The sequence below is a fragment of the Mobula hypostoma genome, chromosome 24 (genome assembly GCF_963921235.1).
Source record: "Mobula hypostoma chromosome 24, sMobHyp1.1, whole genome shotgun sequence".
Taxonomy (NCBI): Eukaryota; Metazoa; Chordata; class Chondrichthyes; order Myliobatiformes; family Myliobatidae; genus Mobula; species Mobula hypostoma.
In genome coordinates, this window is record NC_086120.1 from 33,695,181 (window position 1) to 33,710,354 (window position 15,174).

At 39.2% G+C, this 15,174-nt stretch overlaps 1 protein-coding gene and 2 non-coding genes across 14 annotated transcripts in view; 2 read left to right on the forward strand and 1 right to left on the reverse strand.

Annotated features, from left to right (window-relative positions):
• Window positions 1–9,265, forward strand: part of LOC134337418 (PWWP domain-containing DNA repair factor 3A-like) — a 74,227-nt gene extending 64,962 nt beyond the window's left edge. For all 12 annotated transcript variants that reach the window (XM_063032397.1, XM_063032396.1, XM_063032398.1 and 9 more), the window contains 2 exons: window positions 3,028–3,116; window positions 8,678–9,265. In XM_063032397.1, coding sequence (XP_062888467.1) covers window positions 3,028–3,116; window positions 8,678–8,762 — 174 coding nt within the window. In that variant the 3' untranslated portion in view covers window positions 8,763–9,265. The remainder of the gene's footprint in view (window positions 1–3,027; window positions 3,117–8,677) is intronic.
• Window positions 9,266–14,474: 5,209 nt separating this feature from the next.
• On the reverse strand, window positions 14,475–14,547 carry trnaf-gaa (transfer RNA phenylalanine (anticodon GAA)). The gene has a single exon. It is a non-coding gene; the product is annotated as a tRNA-Phe (tRNA).
• Window positions 14,548–14,769: 222 nt separating this feature from the next.
• trnan-guu (transfer RNA asparagine (anticodon GUU)) lies at window positions 14,770–14,843 on the forward strand. The gene has a single exon. It is a non-coding gene; the product is annotated as a tRNA-Asn (tRNA).
• The last annotated feature ends 331 nt before the right edge of the window (window positions 14,844–15,174 follow it).

Below are 15,174 nucleotides of genomic sequence, written 5' to 3' on the forward strand. Positions count from 1 at the left end.
TACTTTCTTTTTTTTTTCATTTAATCTTAGGCACCCAGAAAGGTTTAAGTGGATGTTTTTGCAAAAACATGCTAATACAAGGCTAAATGTAAAGTTTGCAAATAATCAGTGGGAAATGTGCTGCTGAGTACAAATTCAGAGTCCTACAGCAAGAAAACCGTCATTCAGCTTGTAGCATCCATTCTGACCTGTGGACACTCACCTGTATAAACCCCATTCTCCAGCACAGTAGCCATAGGCGATTCAGATGGTCACTCAAACACTACCTAAATATCAACAGCTCTCCTTCCATGACTCATCAGGTGATCGCCACTCTGAATCTAAAGTTGATAACGTATATAGTTATGCTAGAAAAGTGTCAAAAGTATTTAAATTTAACAGAGAACAGATAGTTTAGCCCTCATTTCCGCGATTCACCAGCATTTCAGTCTAGACGAGGTGAATTTTTTTAAAATCTGAGAATCAAGATTCTTTGGAGCTCTTCTTCAAGAATAATGGAAGCAAAAGATTTAAATTATTTTGAAAGCAGATAATTAGTAAGCAAGAGGGGTGAAAGGTTACCATAGACAGGAATCTAAAGTTGAAGTTCCATGATTTTATTAAATGGCAGAGCAATCTTGAGAGGCCAAATAGCATACTGTTGCTCCTAATTATTATGTTCATCCAGCTAAACCTTAGCTTAATTACTAGATTGCAAATTGCTCCATTTCTGTTGGGGTAACACATTAATTTCATTAACATTAACATCACAGCTAATCAGCCTACAACTGCAGAGCCTTCATGTATAAATGTAAATAAACTATCTTTTCAAATTTAATTTGCATAACACTGAAATTAGAATTCACTGTTTGGGCTTATTTTCATAATAAAGCAAAGTGATTTGTATATAGAGGCCATACACAGGCTGCCATTTAAACTAAAATCACTATATTAAATGTTAATACAATTCATTCCCTGGATCTGAATCTCTAATAGCATCTGATTAGATTTTGTTAAACCAAAGACTGAGAAGATTTAGGCTTATGAGTCTACTTGAATAGATCTCTTATGTGTACTCTTCTCATGTAAAAAGTGCATGAAGAAGTTGAGACTGAGTTGTAATTTGAGCAGAAAAGCAATTTTTGTCAGGTTTCCAAGATATTTGAGAATGCTTCCACATCAATTTTCCATGATACCTTTTTCTCTGCCACTCCTTTCTGCAACTCAGGTTAGTTCAAACATTTTCTTATACAATGGATTCTGGTTAATTGGGACACATCAGGGCCAGTACATTTTGGTATAATTAAGCAGCTGCCCCAATTAGTTTCATGGAAGTAGCTAAACAGTATAAAAGAGACACCCTGCTGTTTAACTGAGTAACACTTTATGTACAGTTGCAAGAAAAAGTTTGAGCCCTTTGCAATTACATGGTTTTATGTATAATTACTCAATGTGGTCTGATCTTCACTTAAGTCACGATAAGACAAACACAATCTCCGTAAACTAATAATCTACAAACAATTGAGGTGTCACTTCTCAAGAAAGATATGTTTTTGTGCATGTGCCTCGATCAAAACAACTTTCAGAGGACCTTAGAGGAATTGTAGAGCTGCATGAAGCAGGAAAAGGCTACAACAGCATTTCTTAAAAACCTGAGTGTTCATCAGTCCACAGTAAGAGAAACTGTCTCCAAATGAAGGAAATTCAGAACTGTTGCTACTCTAGCGTGGAGTGGGCGTCCTGCAAAGATCATGCCAAGAGCATAACGTGCTATGCAGAAGGAGGTGAAAAAGAACCTGAGGGTAACAGCAAAAGTCCTGCAGAAATCTCTAAAACTTACTTAAGTCTCTGTTCATGTGTCCACTATAAAAAGCACTGAACATGGAAGGACATCATGGAGGAAACTATTGCTCTCCAAAAAAAACTACATTGCTGCACACTCAAGTTTGCAAAGACCACCTGCATGTTCCACAACACTTCTGGGACAATATTCTGTTAATAGATGAGACAAAAGTTAAACTTTTTTGGCAGAAATGCACACTACTATGTTTGGAGGAAAAAGGGCACTGCACACCAACACCAAAACCTCATCCCAACTGTGAAGCTTGGTGGAAGGAGCATCATGGTTTGGGGCTGCTTTGCTGCCTCAGGGCCTGGACAGCTTGCAGTCATTGAAGGAACAATGAATTCAAAGTTTCAAGACACTTTACAGGAGAATCTCAGGCTAGCTGTCAGTTATCTGAAGCTTACTAGAAACTGGGTGATGCAACACGACAATAATCCGAAACACAAGGGTAAATCAACAAAATGGTTTAAAAAGAAGAATTTTTTTTGAAATGGCCAAGTCAGAGTCCAGATCTTAACCCAATTGAGATGCTGTGGCATGACCTGAAGAGGGCTGTTCATGCAAGGTATCCCAGAAATGTTGATGAACTGAAACACTTGACTTTGAATATTATCCCCAAATATCCTAAAGGGGTTGATGAACTGCCACCTTCTTTCCTAAATCATATGTCTCACATAGCCCCGAATGAGTAAGGCTAGATGTGATAGAAACCAAGTGCAGGAAGCTATTCCCTTTATTCAATCCATCCTCCTCCACTACTTCTGCTACTGAAAACTAACATCTGTTCTCTTTGCTGTTTCTTATAGAAGGTCCTGCAAGTAAAACATTAACAATTTCCCTTTCCACAGATGTTGCCTGACCTGAGGCTCCAGCTTTTTTTTTCAGATTCCCATTTTGTTTTTAACTTTCAAGTATGGTTGTAATTTCCATTTTGCCTTAAAGGGTATTAATGAATTGTTTGGCTTTCATTTCATCAGTTGCATGTTCATTTCACACTTGTACCTCACTTTAATTCTTTATTTGCATAACTGACTTTAAATACCACAATTGCCATAATGCAATTTGATTTTGCCTGATGAATTCCGGATAATCATTCCTTCGATCTGGATTATTCACCTTTAATCTATGGTGGCTATGTCCTTCTCACACCTTGTTCCCCACTCCAACATTGCAGACTAAAAGCAGTTCCTCTTTCATTTTAGGCCATTATCTGTGCTATTGCAGAGGTTGAACAAATGACCATCAAGAAAGCAGAGGAAAAGTACATGAAAGGACCTCTTCACAGTGAAAGGTAGGGATTTAATCGAAGAATGAACTGAATGTTCATTAGTTGACCAAGTGAGGCTGCCTATGTGGATGACTTCTGCATAAATCAATGGGTTGAATCTAACTAGCCAGCAGTCCCAAAATTTTGCATGGTGTTTTTTGTACCGAATATAAAGAGTGGAAACTCAGTGAAGTAGTAAGGAGCTGCCATGTTAACTAGAAGAATTAATAGTAATGTTAATAGAATTAATAAATTAATAGTAAAATAGTTATCACCAACGCAGATTTAACAATGACACTAAGATTAAAAGTTAAGGATAAAAGATTAAAAGCTGGGGTAACAGATTTGCAAGCCTATCTGAAAAGGGAATAGAAATGAAATGCAAGATATTTTGGATCATGGATGGGAAGTTGAGACGTATTACAGGAATTCATACACCTTGCAAAAATTTGAAAATAAGGTATGGCCCCAGGTATGCAAAGCATCTTCAGTCTGAGGATTTTTGAGTTTGATAGGCAGCTGGAATCACTGCAGAACCTTGGTGAGACTGAAAGTTTCCCAGTTTTGTATTTCAGTCCATTGCCTTCCCAAAGCCAGAGTTAGGATAGCAAGTGAGTGAACCTTGGAAAGGGCAGGAAAGTTGAAGACATGCTATGATCACACTAGTATTCACCATTAGATACACTTAAACTTAAAAACTCCAGCTGCTGAAATTAAAAGCAGAAAGTGATTGGAAGAAGTCAGACAATCACATAGCATTTATGGGAAGGGGAAAACGTGGACAAGAAACTAGAGATGCTGGAATCTGGAGTGAAAACAAAATACAGGAGGACCTCAGTGGACCAGGCAGAATCTGGGGGGGAAAACAGGCAGATGAACAGTTCCCGAATCAAAATGTGAACTGTACATTTACTTTCACAGATGCTGCCTGACCCCCTGAGTTCAGCCAGTCGGTTGTTTTCACGTTCGTGAAAAGGGAAAGCAGCTCTGAGTCTGAATTGCAACAATTGTGGGCTGCCCTCAGCACACCCTTGGGTGTGTTGATTGTTAATGCAAGTGATTCATTTCATTGTATGTTGTGCTGCACGTGTGACAAATAAATTTGAAACCTGAGGTCAGAGCTCAGAACTGGGGAAAAAAGAGGAGAGAATTAAGCTTTCACTACGGAGCTGAGGTACTGGTGAGATGCAAGACAATAGACTATATCATGGCCTCCCAACCTGTGGTCCACAGACCCTTTGCTTAATGGTATTAGTCCGTGGCATAAAGGTTGAGAACCCCTGGACTATATGGAGATTGGTTCAAATTATTAGGAAGACGTTTCGTAGCAATGTAGTGAGAAAAAGAGGATAGTGAAAACCAATAGCTGAAGTTGGAAAATTGTTTTTGAGAAACTTGTGAACTACTCAGACAGAACAAGTGCTCTCTTTCCTCTATTTTATTTTGAGACTTACTATGGCAAAGCAGAGGCCGCAGACAAATCAGAATAGCAGTTAGACTAAGCACATTTGCACTACCAAATTGCATTTGGTTTCTCCAGTGGAGAGGGGGCCACACTATGGACACAGTGCAGTAAGCTAGATTGAAATTAGTTCCACGTGAATTACTGCTTAACATGGAATGATTGTTTGAGCCATGGAGGTGATGGCACCTGAGTGTGCTCCAGAATGTGACACGTAAGGCAAGTTACAGTTCAGTGAACTACAAAATGTAAATGTACATTAGTCATTAGGGAATTCTATAATTGGAGCAGAAGGCAAGTGTTTCTGCAACCATAACACGAGTCCTACTCTATACGAGGCCTTTTTAAGATAGTGGAAGGGGTAAGTCAGATTTGCATCTGATGACATTAAGTTTTGAAAAGGGGAAAGTGCACGGGAATAGGTAACACTACAAGAAGTACTAGTATGTTTGTAGATAGAACTTAAAGCAGTCTGAGCTTCCTGCATGCTTCATGTGTTTTGAGCACTTCTGCACAAAGTGGAGAGCTGCAGGTGCCATTGGCCATAAAGGGCTACAATGTGTGCCAGAAACGATACCCTGTTTTGGAAACAAGGTGTTGTGGAAATACTAACTAAGGACACCAGAGCAACTTTGAGCTTCATTTTAAGAGTTTATCATGGAGAGCCTGCAGCAGTCTCCACTCTGAATTTTAGGTTATATAGAGCTCATATTTATCCAGTGAGACAAACAACTTCGCATGACTTTGTTTAGCATCCCACAGTCAGTACATGATGAATTGTTAAAAAGGCATGTCAGTTATCTCTGAGCATGAGACTAACAATCCTCTTTGTTCCCTGTTATCAGGACTAGGGATTTACATCTGAGCGCAAGTCCAACCATCCTCTCTGTCCCCTGATATCAGAACACATGACTTGCCCCCAGATGCACCCTCCCTCCTGGTTCCAGGGGCTCAGTATTCTATTTATTTGAATTCCTGGTGCTGCGCTTACCATCCACGCTTATTCTCGACTTGCGTTAGTAGTCTTGTCCAGCTGCTCCTGAGTGGTCAAGTATCCCCTCATACACTACTTTTAACCATCTCTACCACACAAGGATTGGCTATTAATTATGAGGTTCGGGTGTAAGAAGAAAGATGGGTGACAGTATTGATTACTGTGAATATTGATGTAGAGAAAAGATGACATGGAGCAAATGAAGATGAATCAGGTTTATTAACACCAGCATGTGATGTGAAATCTGTTAACTTAGCAGCAGCAGTTCAATGCAATACATAATCTAACAGAGAAAAAAGAATAATAATAAATAAATCAATTACATATATTGAATAGATTTTTAAAAGTGCAAAAACAGAAATAATATTTTTTTAACTGAGGTAGTGGCCAAAGATTCAATGTCCATTTAGGAATTGGATGGCAGAGGGGAAGAAGCTGTTCCTGAAGTGCTGAGTGTGTGCCTTCAGGTTTTTGTACCTCCTGCCTGATGGTAACAGTGAGAAAGGGACATGCCCTGGGTGCTGGAAGTCCTTAATAATGGAAGCCGCCTTCCTGAGACACCGCTCCCTAAAGGTGACCTGGGTACTTTGTAGGCTGGTGCCCAAGATCGAGACAACTAGATTTACAACCTTCTGCAGCTTCTTTTAGTCCTGTGCAGTAGCCCTTCCATATCAGATAGTGCTGCAGCCTGTCAGAATGCTGTCCACGGTACAACTATAGAAATTTTTGAGTGTATTTGTTGACATGCCAAATCCCTTTGAACTCCTAATAAAGCATAGCCACTGTCTTGCCTTCTTTATAACTACGTTCATATGTGGGGAATAGGTTAGATCTTGACACCCAGGAACTTGAAGCTGCTCACTCTCTCCACTTCTTGTCCCTCTGAGGATTGGTATGTGTTCCTTGGTCTTGCTCTTCCTAAAGTCCACAATCAGCTCTTTTGTCTTACTGATGTTGAGTGCAATGTTGCTGTGACACCACTCAGCTAGTTGGCATATCTCACTCCTGTATGCCCTCTCGTTGCCACCTGAGATTCTACCAACAATGATCAGCAAATTTATAGATGGTATTTGAGCAATGCCCTGTCACACAGTCATGTGTATACAGAGAGTAGAGCAGTGGGCTAAGCACACACCCCTGAGGTGCGCCAGTGTTGATCATCAGCATGGAGGATATGTTATCACTAATCCGCACAGATTGTGGTCTTCCGGTTAGGAAGTCAAGGATCCAATTGCAGAGGGGGGTACAGTTTCTCAATCAGAATTGTGGGAATGCTGGTATTAAATGAGAGCTATAGTCGATGAACAGCATCCTGGCGTAGGTGTTTGTGTTGTCCAGGTGGTCTAAAGCCGTGTGGAGAGCCATTGAGATTGCGTCCGTCGTTGACCTATTGTGGCAATAGGCAAATTGCAATGGGTCCAGGTCCTTGCTGAGGCAGGAGTTCAGTCTAGTCACGACCAACCTCTGAAAGCATTTCATCACTGTCGGTGTGAGTGCGACCGGGTGATGGTTAACGTGGTTAGAACTGGGGAGCAATAGCAGTGCCGTTACACTAATGGAAGTATTTAATAAGCTGACTGCTATTGGATAAATCTGTCCAAAAGCCTTAGAATGGATGTGATGATGCATATCAAATGACTTAATATTTACAAAGATACTATAAGTAGCAAAGGAGAGATTTTGTGAAGTGTATTTAATGGAGCAATATTGACCAGCATATTTCCAGTCTAAATATATTTGGATTGAGTGAATGAACGAGTATGATTAGAAAAGTTGTTTAAGGAGTTGCTTATTCCGTACCTCATGAATGCAGTGGGAAAGGATAAAGGTCACTAAAGTAAACTTTTTCACTTGGAAAAGTTTTACCCCATGAGATGAACACAGTGAATACAGTTGCAAGAAAGTTTGTGAACCCTTTGCAATTACCTGGTTTTCCAAGTCACAATAATAGACAAAGGGTTCACAAACTTTTTCTTGCAACTGTGGAAGAAAAGTAGGGATGACTTTTTACCCAGCAAAAGGCTGCATCAGTTAGAGTGATCCTACCCCCATTCCCGTTCTGACATGTTGGTCCATATCCGCCTCTTCTGCCACGACGAGGCCACTCTCAGGTTGGAGGAGCAACACCTCGTATTCTGTCAAAGTGGACTCCAACCTGATGACATGAACATCCATGTCTCCAATTTCTGGTAATTTTTTCCCCTTCCCTTTCCCTCATCTTTATTTCTCCACTCCGATCTCTCACCAATCTCATCACCTACACCTGTCACCTTCCTCAATGCCCCTCCTCCCGTGATCCACACTCCCCTCTCATCAGATTCCTCCTTCTCCAGTGATTTGCCTTTTCCACTTATCACCACCCAGTTTCTATTTCATCCCACCCCACCCATCTGGCTTCACCTATCACCTTTGAGCTTTCCTTCTCCCCCTCCCCCATCACCTTACTCTAGTTTCTTTCCCTTCCTTTCCAGACCCGATGAAGGGTCCCGGCCCAAAACATCGACTGCTTATTCCTTAGATGTTGCCTGACGACTTCCTCCCCTCCAGCATTTTGTGCTTTGTAGTAGTAGATAGTTGCCTTTCTGATTCTTGTGGTATGCCACAGGGATATGTGCTAGGTCCATTGTTTGTCATCTGACATCGAAATCAACGATCTGGGTAATAATGTGGAAAAGTGGGTCAGTAAATTTGCAAATGTCACAAAGATTGGGGAGTGTAGTAGACTACAAAGAAGTCTGTCAAACCTTACAGTGGGATCTGGACCAGCTGGGGAAAAAGAGCTGAAGAGTGGCAGATGGAATTTAATGTAGGCGAGTGTGATGTGTTGCATTTTGGGAGACAAACCAGGGTAGAACATACACAGTGACTGGGAGAGCACTGCAGAGTGCAGTAGAACAGAGATAAGGGAATAAGCTGCGTAATTCCTTGAAAGTGGTGTCACAGATAGATGGGGAAAATAAAGAGAGCTTTTGGCACATTGGCCTTCATAAATCAACGCACTGAGTACAGGAGTTGTGATATTATGTTGAAATTGTATAAGATATTGTGAGGCCTAATTTAGAGTATTTTCTGCAGTTCTGATCACCAACCTAGAGTATGAAAATAATATTGTGAACTCTTATTTTGCAGGGAAGTTGAACATTTTAATAAGGAGATTGAAAATGAAATGATGCTGAGGCAACAGCATTTGAATGAGGAGGAATCCACAAGCTAAACCTTTCATTCTTGAAATGAACTTAAAATATGTGTATGAAATTGAATGAAATCCATATTTTTGCATCATATTAATGTGTTCTTTAATAGTAAGATGTTCTATTAAAAATGTGTTTCTTATAAATTGATTAAACCAAGGGTGTACAGCTATCTTGAATTAAAATATTTAAATATCCTATCAGAAGAGGGTTGATGATCAAAAAGGGTCAAGTACTTTTGGGTTTGAATTTATTTTTTATTAAGTGAAAAGCCATATGACTTCACAAAGTTTGGTCTTTGAGTGCATTATATACTGTTTTTCCCCCAGTCTGAGTCATTCGCCATTTGTGAATTGATTTATTTGCTTTTGAGTTCCATTAATATTTGTCCCTGGACTAAACTGTAATGCTGGTCACTGTATGCAAAATCTACAGGAGGACCATACATTGACAAATCTTACATTTGGAGATATTTTTGGTACATTTTCTTTTTATCTTGTTTATACAGTGGCAGTTGAACACCATATTTTTGTAAATAGAGCTAATAATACAGTTATCAAATGTAATGAGAAGTGATGCATGTTACATGTGAATAACTTATAAAATGCATACCCCCTTATGTTTTGTATGTGTTAATTGCTGACTGACGTTTAAGTTTGGGACAGTTCCGTATTAAGAGTCACATTAGACAGAGGCCACTAAGTCTGATAACAATAGCTTGATAGTCTTACAGATTTCATCAGATTGGCAATGCAATGGGTATTCTAAGGTGTGGCAGGAGTGGAACTTGTAACCTTGAAGTTCTCCATCAATTTTCTTCATTCATTTAAAGAAATATTTTGGAAGTCCAATGAGATGATATTTATATTTTATATTCTATACCTGGATTAGGCAATGGATAATGTGTTGAGAAAAATCAATTTTTCATTCAGTTGACAATTTAAATTTGATATAAATTTGAAGTCTAGATAGAAATAAATTTGAAATAAATTATAAAATATCCATGGGCCAAATGTTAGCTACATTCATTCTGCTGACCATATCCATGAGTGTTTTGTGGAATGTATATAAATTTAGAATGTTGAGCTGCAGCTGTTGTTTCGGCTGTTACAGCTTTTTCTAAAAAACCAGGATTTCTTTGCTATTTTGGAGGATATTTTGCATTGTATTGCTTTGTATGTGATTTAAAACAGCAGACTGGCCATTATTTGTTAGGTCTTCATTGGACACTATGAAAAGCAACAGCCATAAAAATAAGCTTTTTTTTTTGGTGTGTACCTATATGAATAAATGTGTTATCGTAGACTGCCATTATCTCAGACAACCTGGCTGTCTGAGTCTTCTAATTTGTTTTCTTTGTACTGGTGTTAATTTTAACCCATTTGCTGCACAATTAGTCCCTTCGTAATGGTGAAGAAGGCTGAGAATTGGCATCATCAGTTTATCCCAGCAGAAAGGAAAATGGCAGATTTAAGAGTGCTCCCATCATATTATGGAAATACAACTTCAATTGCAGGTTACTTTTCAGAACTTTGATGGTGATTTCTCCATGGTAATTGCCAATACAAGCAAATAGCTAACCTTATTGGCGTAGTTAAATGCTTCAGTTTAATATCAGATATGTATGCAACCTGAAATTCTTAATCTTCTCAGACATCCACAAAAGAAGAAATCCCATCAAATGAATGACAGAAACATCTGAACCCCGAAGTCCCCTCCTCTCATTGCACAAGCACTTTGAGAACACAGTCCACATGAATCAATGAGCTTGCAGTTTATTGTGAAAATCTACCCAGGTTACTGCATTTGTTCTAAAATAAACTTTTAAGGAACAACTAAGGGAAAATGGTTCATGCACCATTGAGTAAATCATAAGTTCAGGAATAAACAAAGTTTACCTTGTGTTGCCCAATTTAACACAATCCAGTTTTATTTAAAACAAAGTAATTGAGAGTGAAATAAAGAAGCTGCATCTACGTATTGGAAGCTGTAATATAGTTCCAGGTTTGGATAGGGCCTATATCTTTGGATTTTGAAGTCTTGCTGTGTGCACTTAGTCAGCAGGTACAATAGTAAACAATGATAAAGGTTTCAGCACAGGTTACAAATAGAGATTTCTAAAAGAGAAAAGACAAGAGTTTCTAAATAGTGAACATGATAAGATGCAGTAATGAATGATAATAGAATTTTGTGGTTAATGTTTAGATAATGCAGTGTTATCCTGGGTGTTTTCTAGTTCTCTATATACTAATATTATCCAAAACAACATTATCACTGAGCACCTTGCTCTGCCCCTTTCTCTAAGTTACAAGATTCCTTGTACATAGTCACTGAAAGACAGGTCATTGCCTTTGGTCCCTATTTTCACAGGGCATTAACTGTCTAAAATTAAAGATGGTTTTTCACGAGCTGTTGTGACATACAGTATTTTATCCTAAGATAAACCAATTATTCTGCTTCTTGACTAATACTACCCATTTGATCGACCGGAATTTGATTAGTGCCTGGTGGCCATCTTGGTTTTACTGTGTAGTTGTCCAAATCTTGTTTCCTGAATCAGTAAATCTTCTCCATGGACTTGTTGAGAATATAAAATTGCTTATTTTTAATATTTTAACTGTTCAAAATTCTTCCTTTTGCTTTCAAATCTGTGGCTTTGTTTTTTCCTAAATCTGTAATCCAATTTTGAGATAACTGCCTTTTGTATCATGGCCTTGTGTTTGTCAGATTTCACTTCTGCACCATTTTGGTGCATGTGCCTTCAGCTGTTTTAACACTAGAAACATTGCTCTTTAATATTTAAGTAAGCACTAATGATCCAAAAAATGCAAATATTATTAAATTGCTTCATCACTACAGTGATTTGCACATTGGAATCAGTGGATTCTAATCAGGATAGAAAGGCAAGCAGTGTGGTACGGCGGAGAAGTTACCTGTGGACTTTGGACAGCCAGATTTAAGACCAGAAAAAAAAATTAAGGATCAATGAATGGTGTAAAAAAAATTGTTGATGCTGGATATGCAAAAGTGGAATACTAGAAGTTCTCAGCAGCATCAAGAGGGTGTTGTGTATTTAATATTTCAGTTATTTTTGAGTAATATAAATATATGATTAAGCATTCTTGGCTTACATAATTCATCAGGTTATGTGTAAGAAGTACAGGAATGGCATACATCATTACCCCATCATTTTCAAATACGAGCGCCTCACTAAAGTAAAAACAAAGTTGACCTGTTTCCTGGCTCCTGTGTATTTTTTTTCCAATTAATCTCTGGAGCTGCAAAATGTAACAATGGTAACAACTAAGTTTTAAAACTAATTCAAGACGACTACCTACCGGCTGAAATGCAGAGCACCAAAGACTTCGCAGGCCATGTGCTTCTTTGCAAGGGGAAAAAGACAGCCAAATTAACAAAATGCGGAAAACAGATGAAATTCAGGGGTTCATGAACAGCGAATACCTGCTGACAATAAATATATATTTTTTAAAAAGCAGAAATTGCTGGTACATCAGAAAAATAGATGTATTCGACTGCACAACAGATAATGGGTGACGTATATTGAATGAATTGTGCAGTAATTTAAAGCAAATGGAATAGCCAATAAGAAATGAGTGCTAGTTTTACTGCAAACAACAGGAATTCTGCAGATGCTGGAAATTCAAGCAACATACAATCAAGGGTCTCAGCCTGAAACGTCGACTGCACCTCTTCCTAGAGATGCTGCCTGGCCTGCTGCGTTCACCAGCAACTTTGATGTATGTTGCTAGTTTTACTGTGTCAGTTGGTGGAAGAACATACAGCTTGCTTAGAAGTTTGAATGCCCTAACCAAAACAGCAAAAGTGAGCCTTGCTGATACAAGGAAAATAATGCAGGAACCTTTAGAACCAAAACCATTGTTGATTGCAAAATGCTTCAGGTTTCATAAGTAGAATGAAACACCGAGGGCTATTAAGTGACTTTGAAATTTTCTTTTATCCATCCCCTGACTGGAGCTTTTCAATAACCCTTTCGCAGAGCTGCTTGGAGTGTTTTTTGTCTTCATTGTGTAGTTTTTGCCAGATACTGGCTCACCAGCAGTTGGACCTTCCAGATATATATTGGATCACATTGGCTGCACCAGTGATGATTTGGTGTGTTATATTAAAGGGGTGGGGGAGATACTTATGTAATTGATTATATTTTATACAAATGTATTTGTACTTAATTTAGATCACTCTGTTTTCACTTTGATATGGAAGTTTTTTTTCTGTTGTACAGTGTCAAAAAAGCCAAATTAAATCCACTGTGATTGAATATTGTGAAACAATAAAATATGAATACTTACAAAGGGGGTGGGGGGAGGGATACTTTTTATAGGCACTGTATGCAAGGTTCTCCCCAGCCTCGTGAGCTTGAATCTCACGACTGCTATTTCGTTGTCTTGAAGCATGGTGGAGGCAAAAAGCTCTTATGCAGGTTGAAAGTATCAGAGCTATTGATGTGCTTGTACATTCAAAACACAGATACACTTACAGTATACAAGGAATTGTAGAATTTTTTAAAAATACGATTTGTTGTAGTGAGGTAGTGATTAGGGTCGTGCCGTGTAGTTCAAAAAGCGAAAGTCTGAAGGGCAGTAATGTACACGAACCCAATGGTGGGGCACTTTACAATTCTCTACCTCCAGCTCGAACTCGAACTCGAACTCAATCTCCCTCTCTCTCTCTCTCTCTCTCTCTCACATCAGCACCTGTGATTCATCCAACAATAGTGGTGTTTGGGTTGAGAACCTTTGACAGACTGGAGTTAAAAGTAGAACAGGAATTAGGATGTTGTTCAGCCAAAGACACAGTGTAGGAAACAGAATACCAGCCAGAGGAAAGGAGTACGGCAAACATTACCTTGAGAGCATTCATTATGCTGAGCCATTGGGATTTCCCCAAGGTTGGACAGCGGATTCTCGGAATTGAAATGCCTTTCTTCCATGCCATCAATTTCTGTTTCCATGCTCCAACACCCTCTGCTAATCAGATTCCTTCATTTACTGCCTTTTATAGTCTCAATCTATCACCTCTATCTATCTGCCATTACTTCCCCTTTTTCCCTCTTCCATCCGAATCAGAATCTCCAGTGGTAGTACCATGGGAAGATGGTGTCGAAGAAGCTTATGAGAGGAAAAAGACCAAGTACTCTGAACTGGCAACTGAAGCTGCCCAAAATGGCTGGAAGACCAAGATTTTCCCTGTAGGAGTGGGACGCAGGGGATTCATTGTTACATCTACGACCAGTCTATTGAAGAAGATGGGGGTCAGGGGTCACTCCCTCCAACAAGCAATCAAGTCCTTGTCAAATGCAGCGGAAGAAAGCAGCAACTGGATTTGGATTAAAAGGAAAGACAACAACTAGGCTGCAAGATGAAGACGGGAGGGTATGGAACAGAGGGGGGTGTATCTGGGACGCCAGGTAGCACCGTTGAGCCCTCTGGAGACGTCGTGGGCTTATCAACAAAACGTCAATGAAGGAGGGCGCCCACCTGATGACCCCGATGACGTACCTACCCTCCCTCCTTGTCACCACTCCAAACCCACTGCCAACATCGAGAGTGCCGACTTCCCATAGGGATTGAAACATCAAGTCCTAGTAGCTCTACTTACTGCGCTACACGGTATTTTTAAATAAATAGTTCGCCATATGAGATACGTCCAAAATGGAACTTTAAATTATAAAGGAGTTACTTTTCCGAAAAAGAATGTGCCGAAACCCGGGATCGAACCAGGGACCTTTAGATCTTCAGTCTAACGCTCTCCCAACTGAGCTATTTCGGCACCACAGCGACAGCTCCCGGTGCAGGGGTTAAGTTCGCAGACTTCGGCGTTACTATATTTGAAGGTGTATGTTTGTTTTCCTTTGAGACTGCCTTATCTCGTAGCAACATGGTCGGAAACCATGTTGCTCCATTAGGGAATATCTGACACAGTCTTCACTCAGTAACCTAGCTGCAGAGAATCCCTTTTTAAATTCTTTCTCAAGCGTTGTTAAATAAGTCAGTCTCTGTGGCGCAATCGGTTAGCGCGTTCGGCTGTTAACCGAAAGGTTGGTGGTTCGAGCCCACCCAGGGACGGGCGATTATTAATTTTAATTAAATTAAATCAGTTTACTTCATTATTATTTGAACTGTTATACAGTAGTGATAACTTGAATAGCTCGTTCTGATAGTATCCTTAACATCAATATCGCATTTCTTATACCTTTATCTTTCACAAAACCACATTGTTCTTTACCTATTTCAACTTGTATCTTACTTTTAGCTCTTGTCATCAAAATTCTTAGAAGTATCTAGGTATACTATAAGAACGAGCTATTCAGGTGCAAAAAGATTTGTTTGTTTGTTTGTTTGTTTTGTCGACTACACAAAACCATTTGATAAAGTGAAGCACAATAAGTTTTTTGAA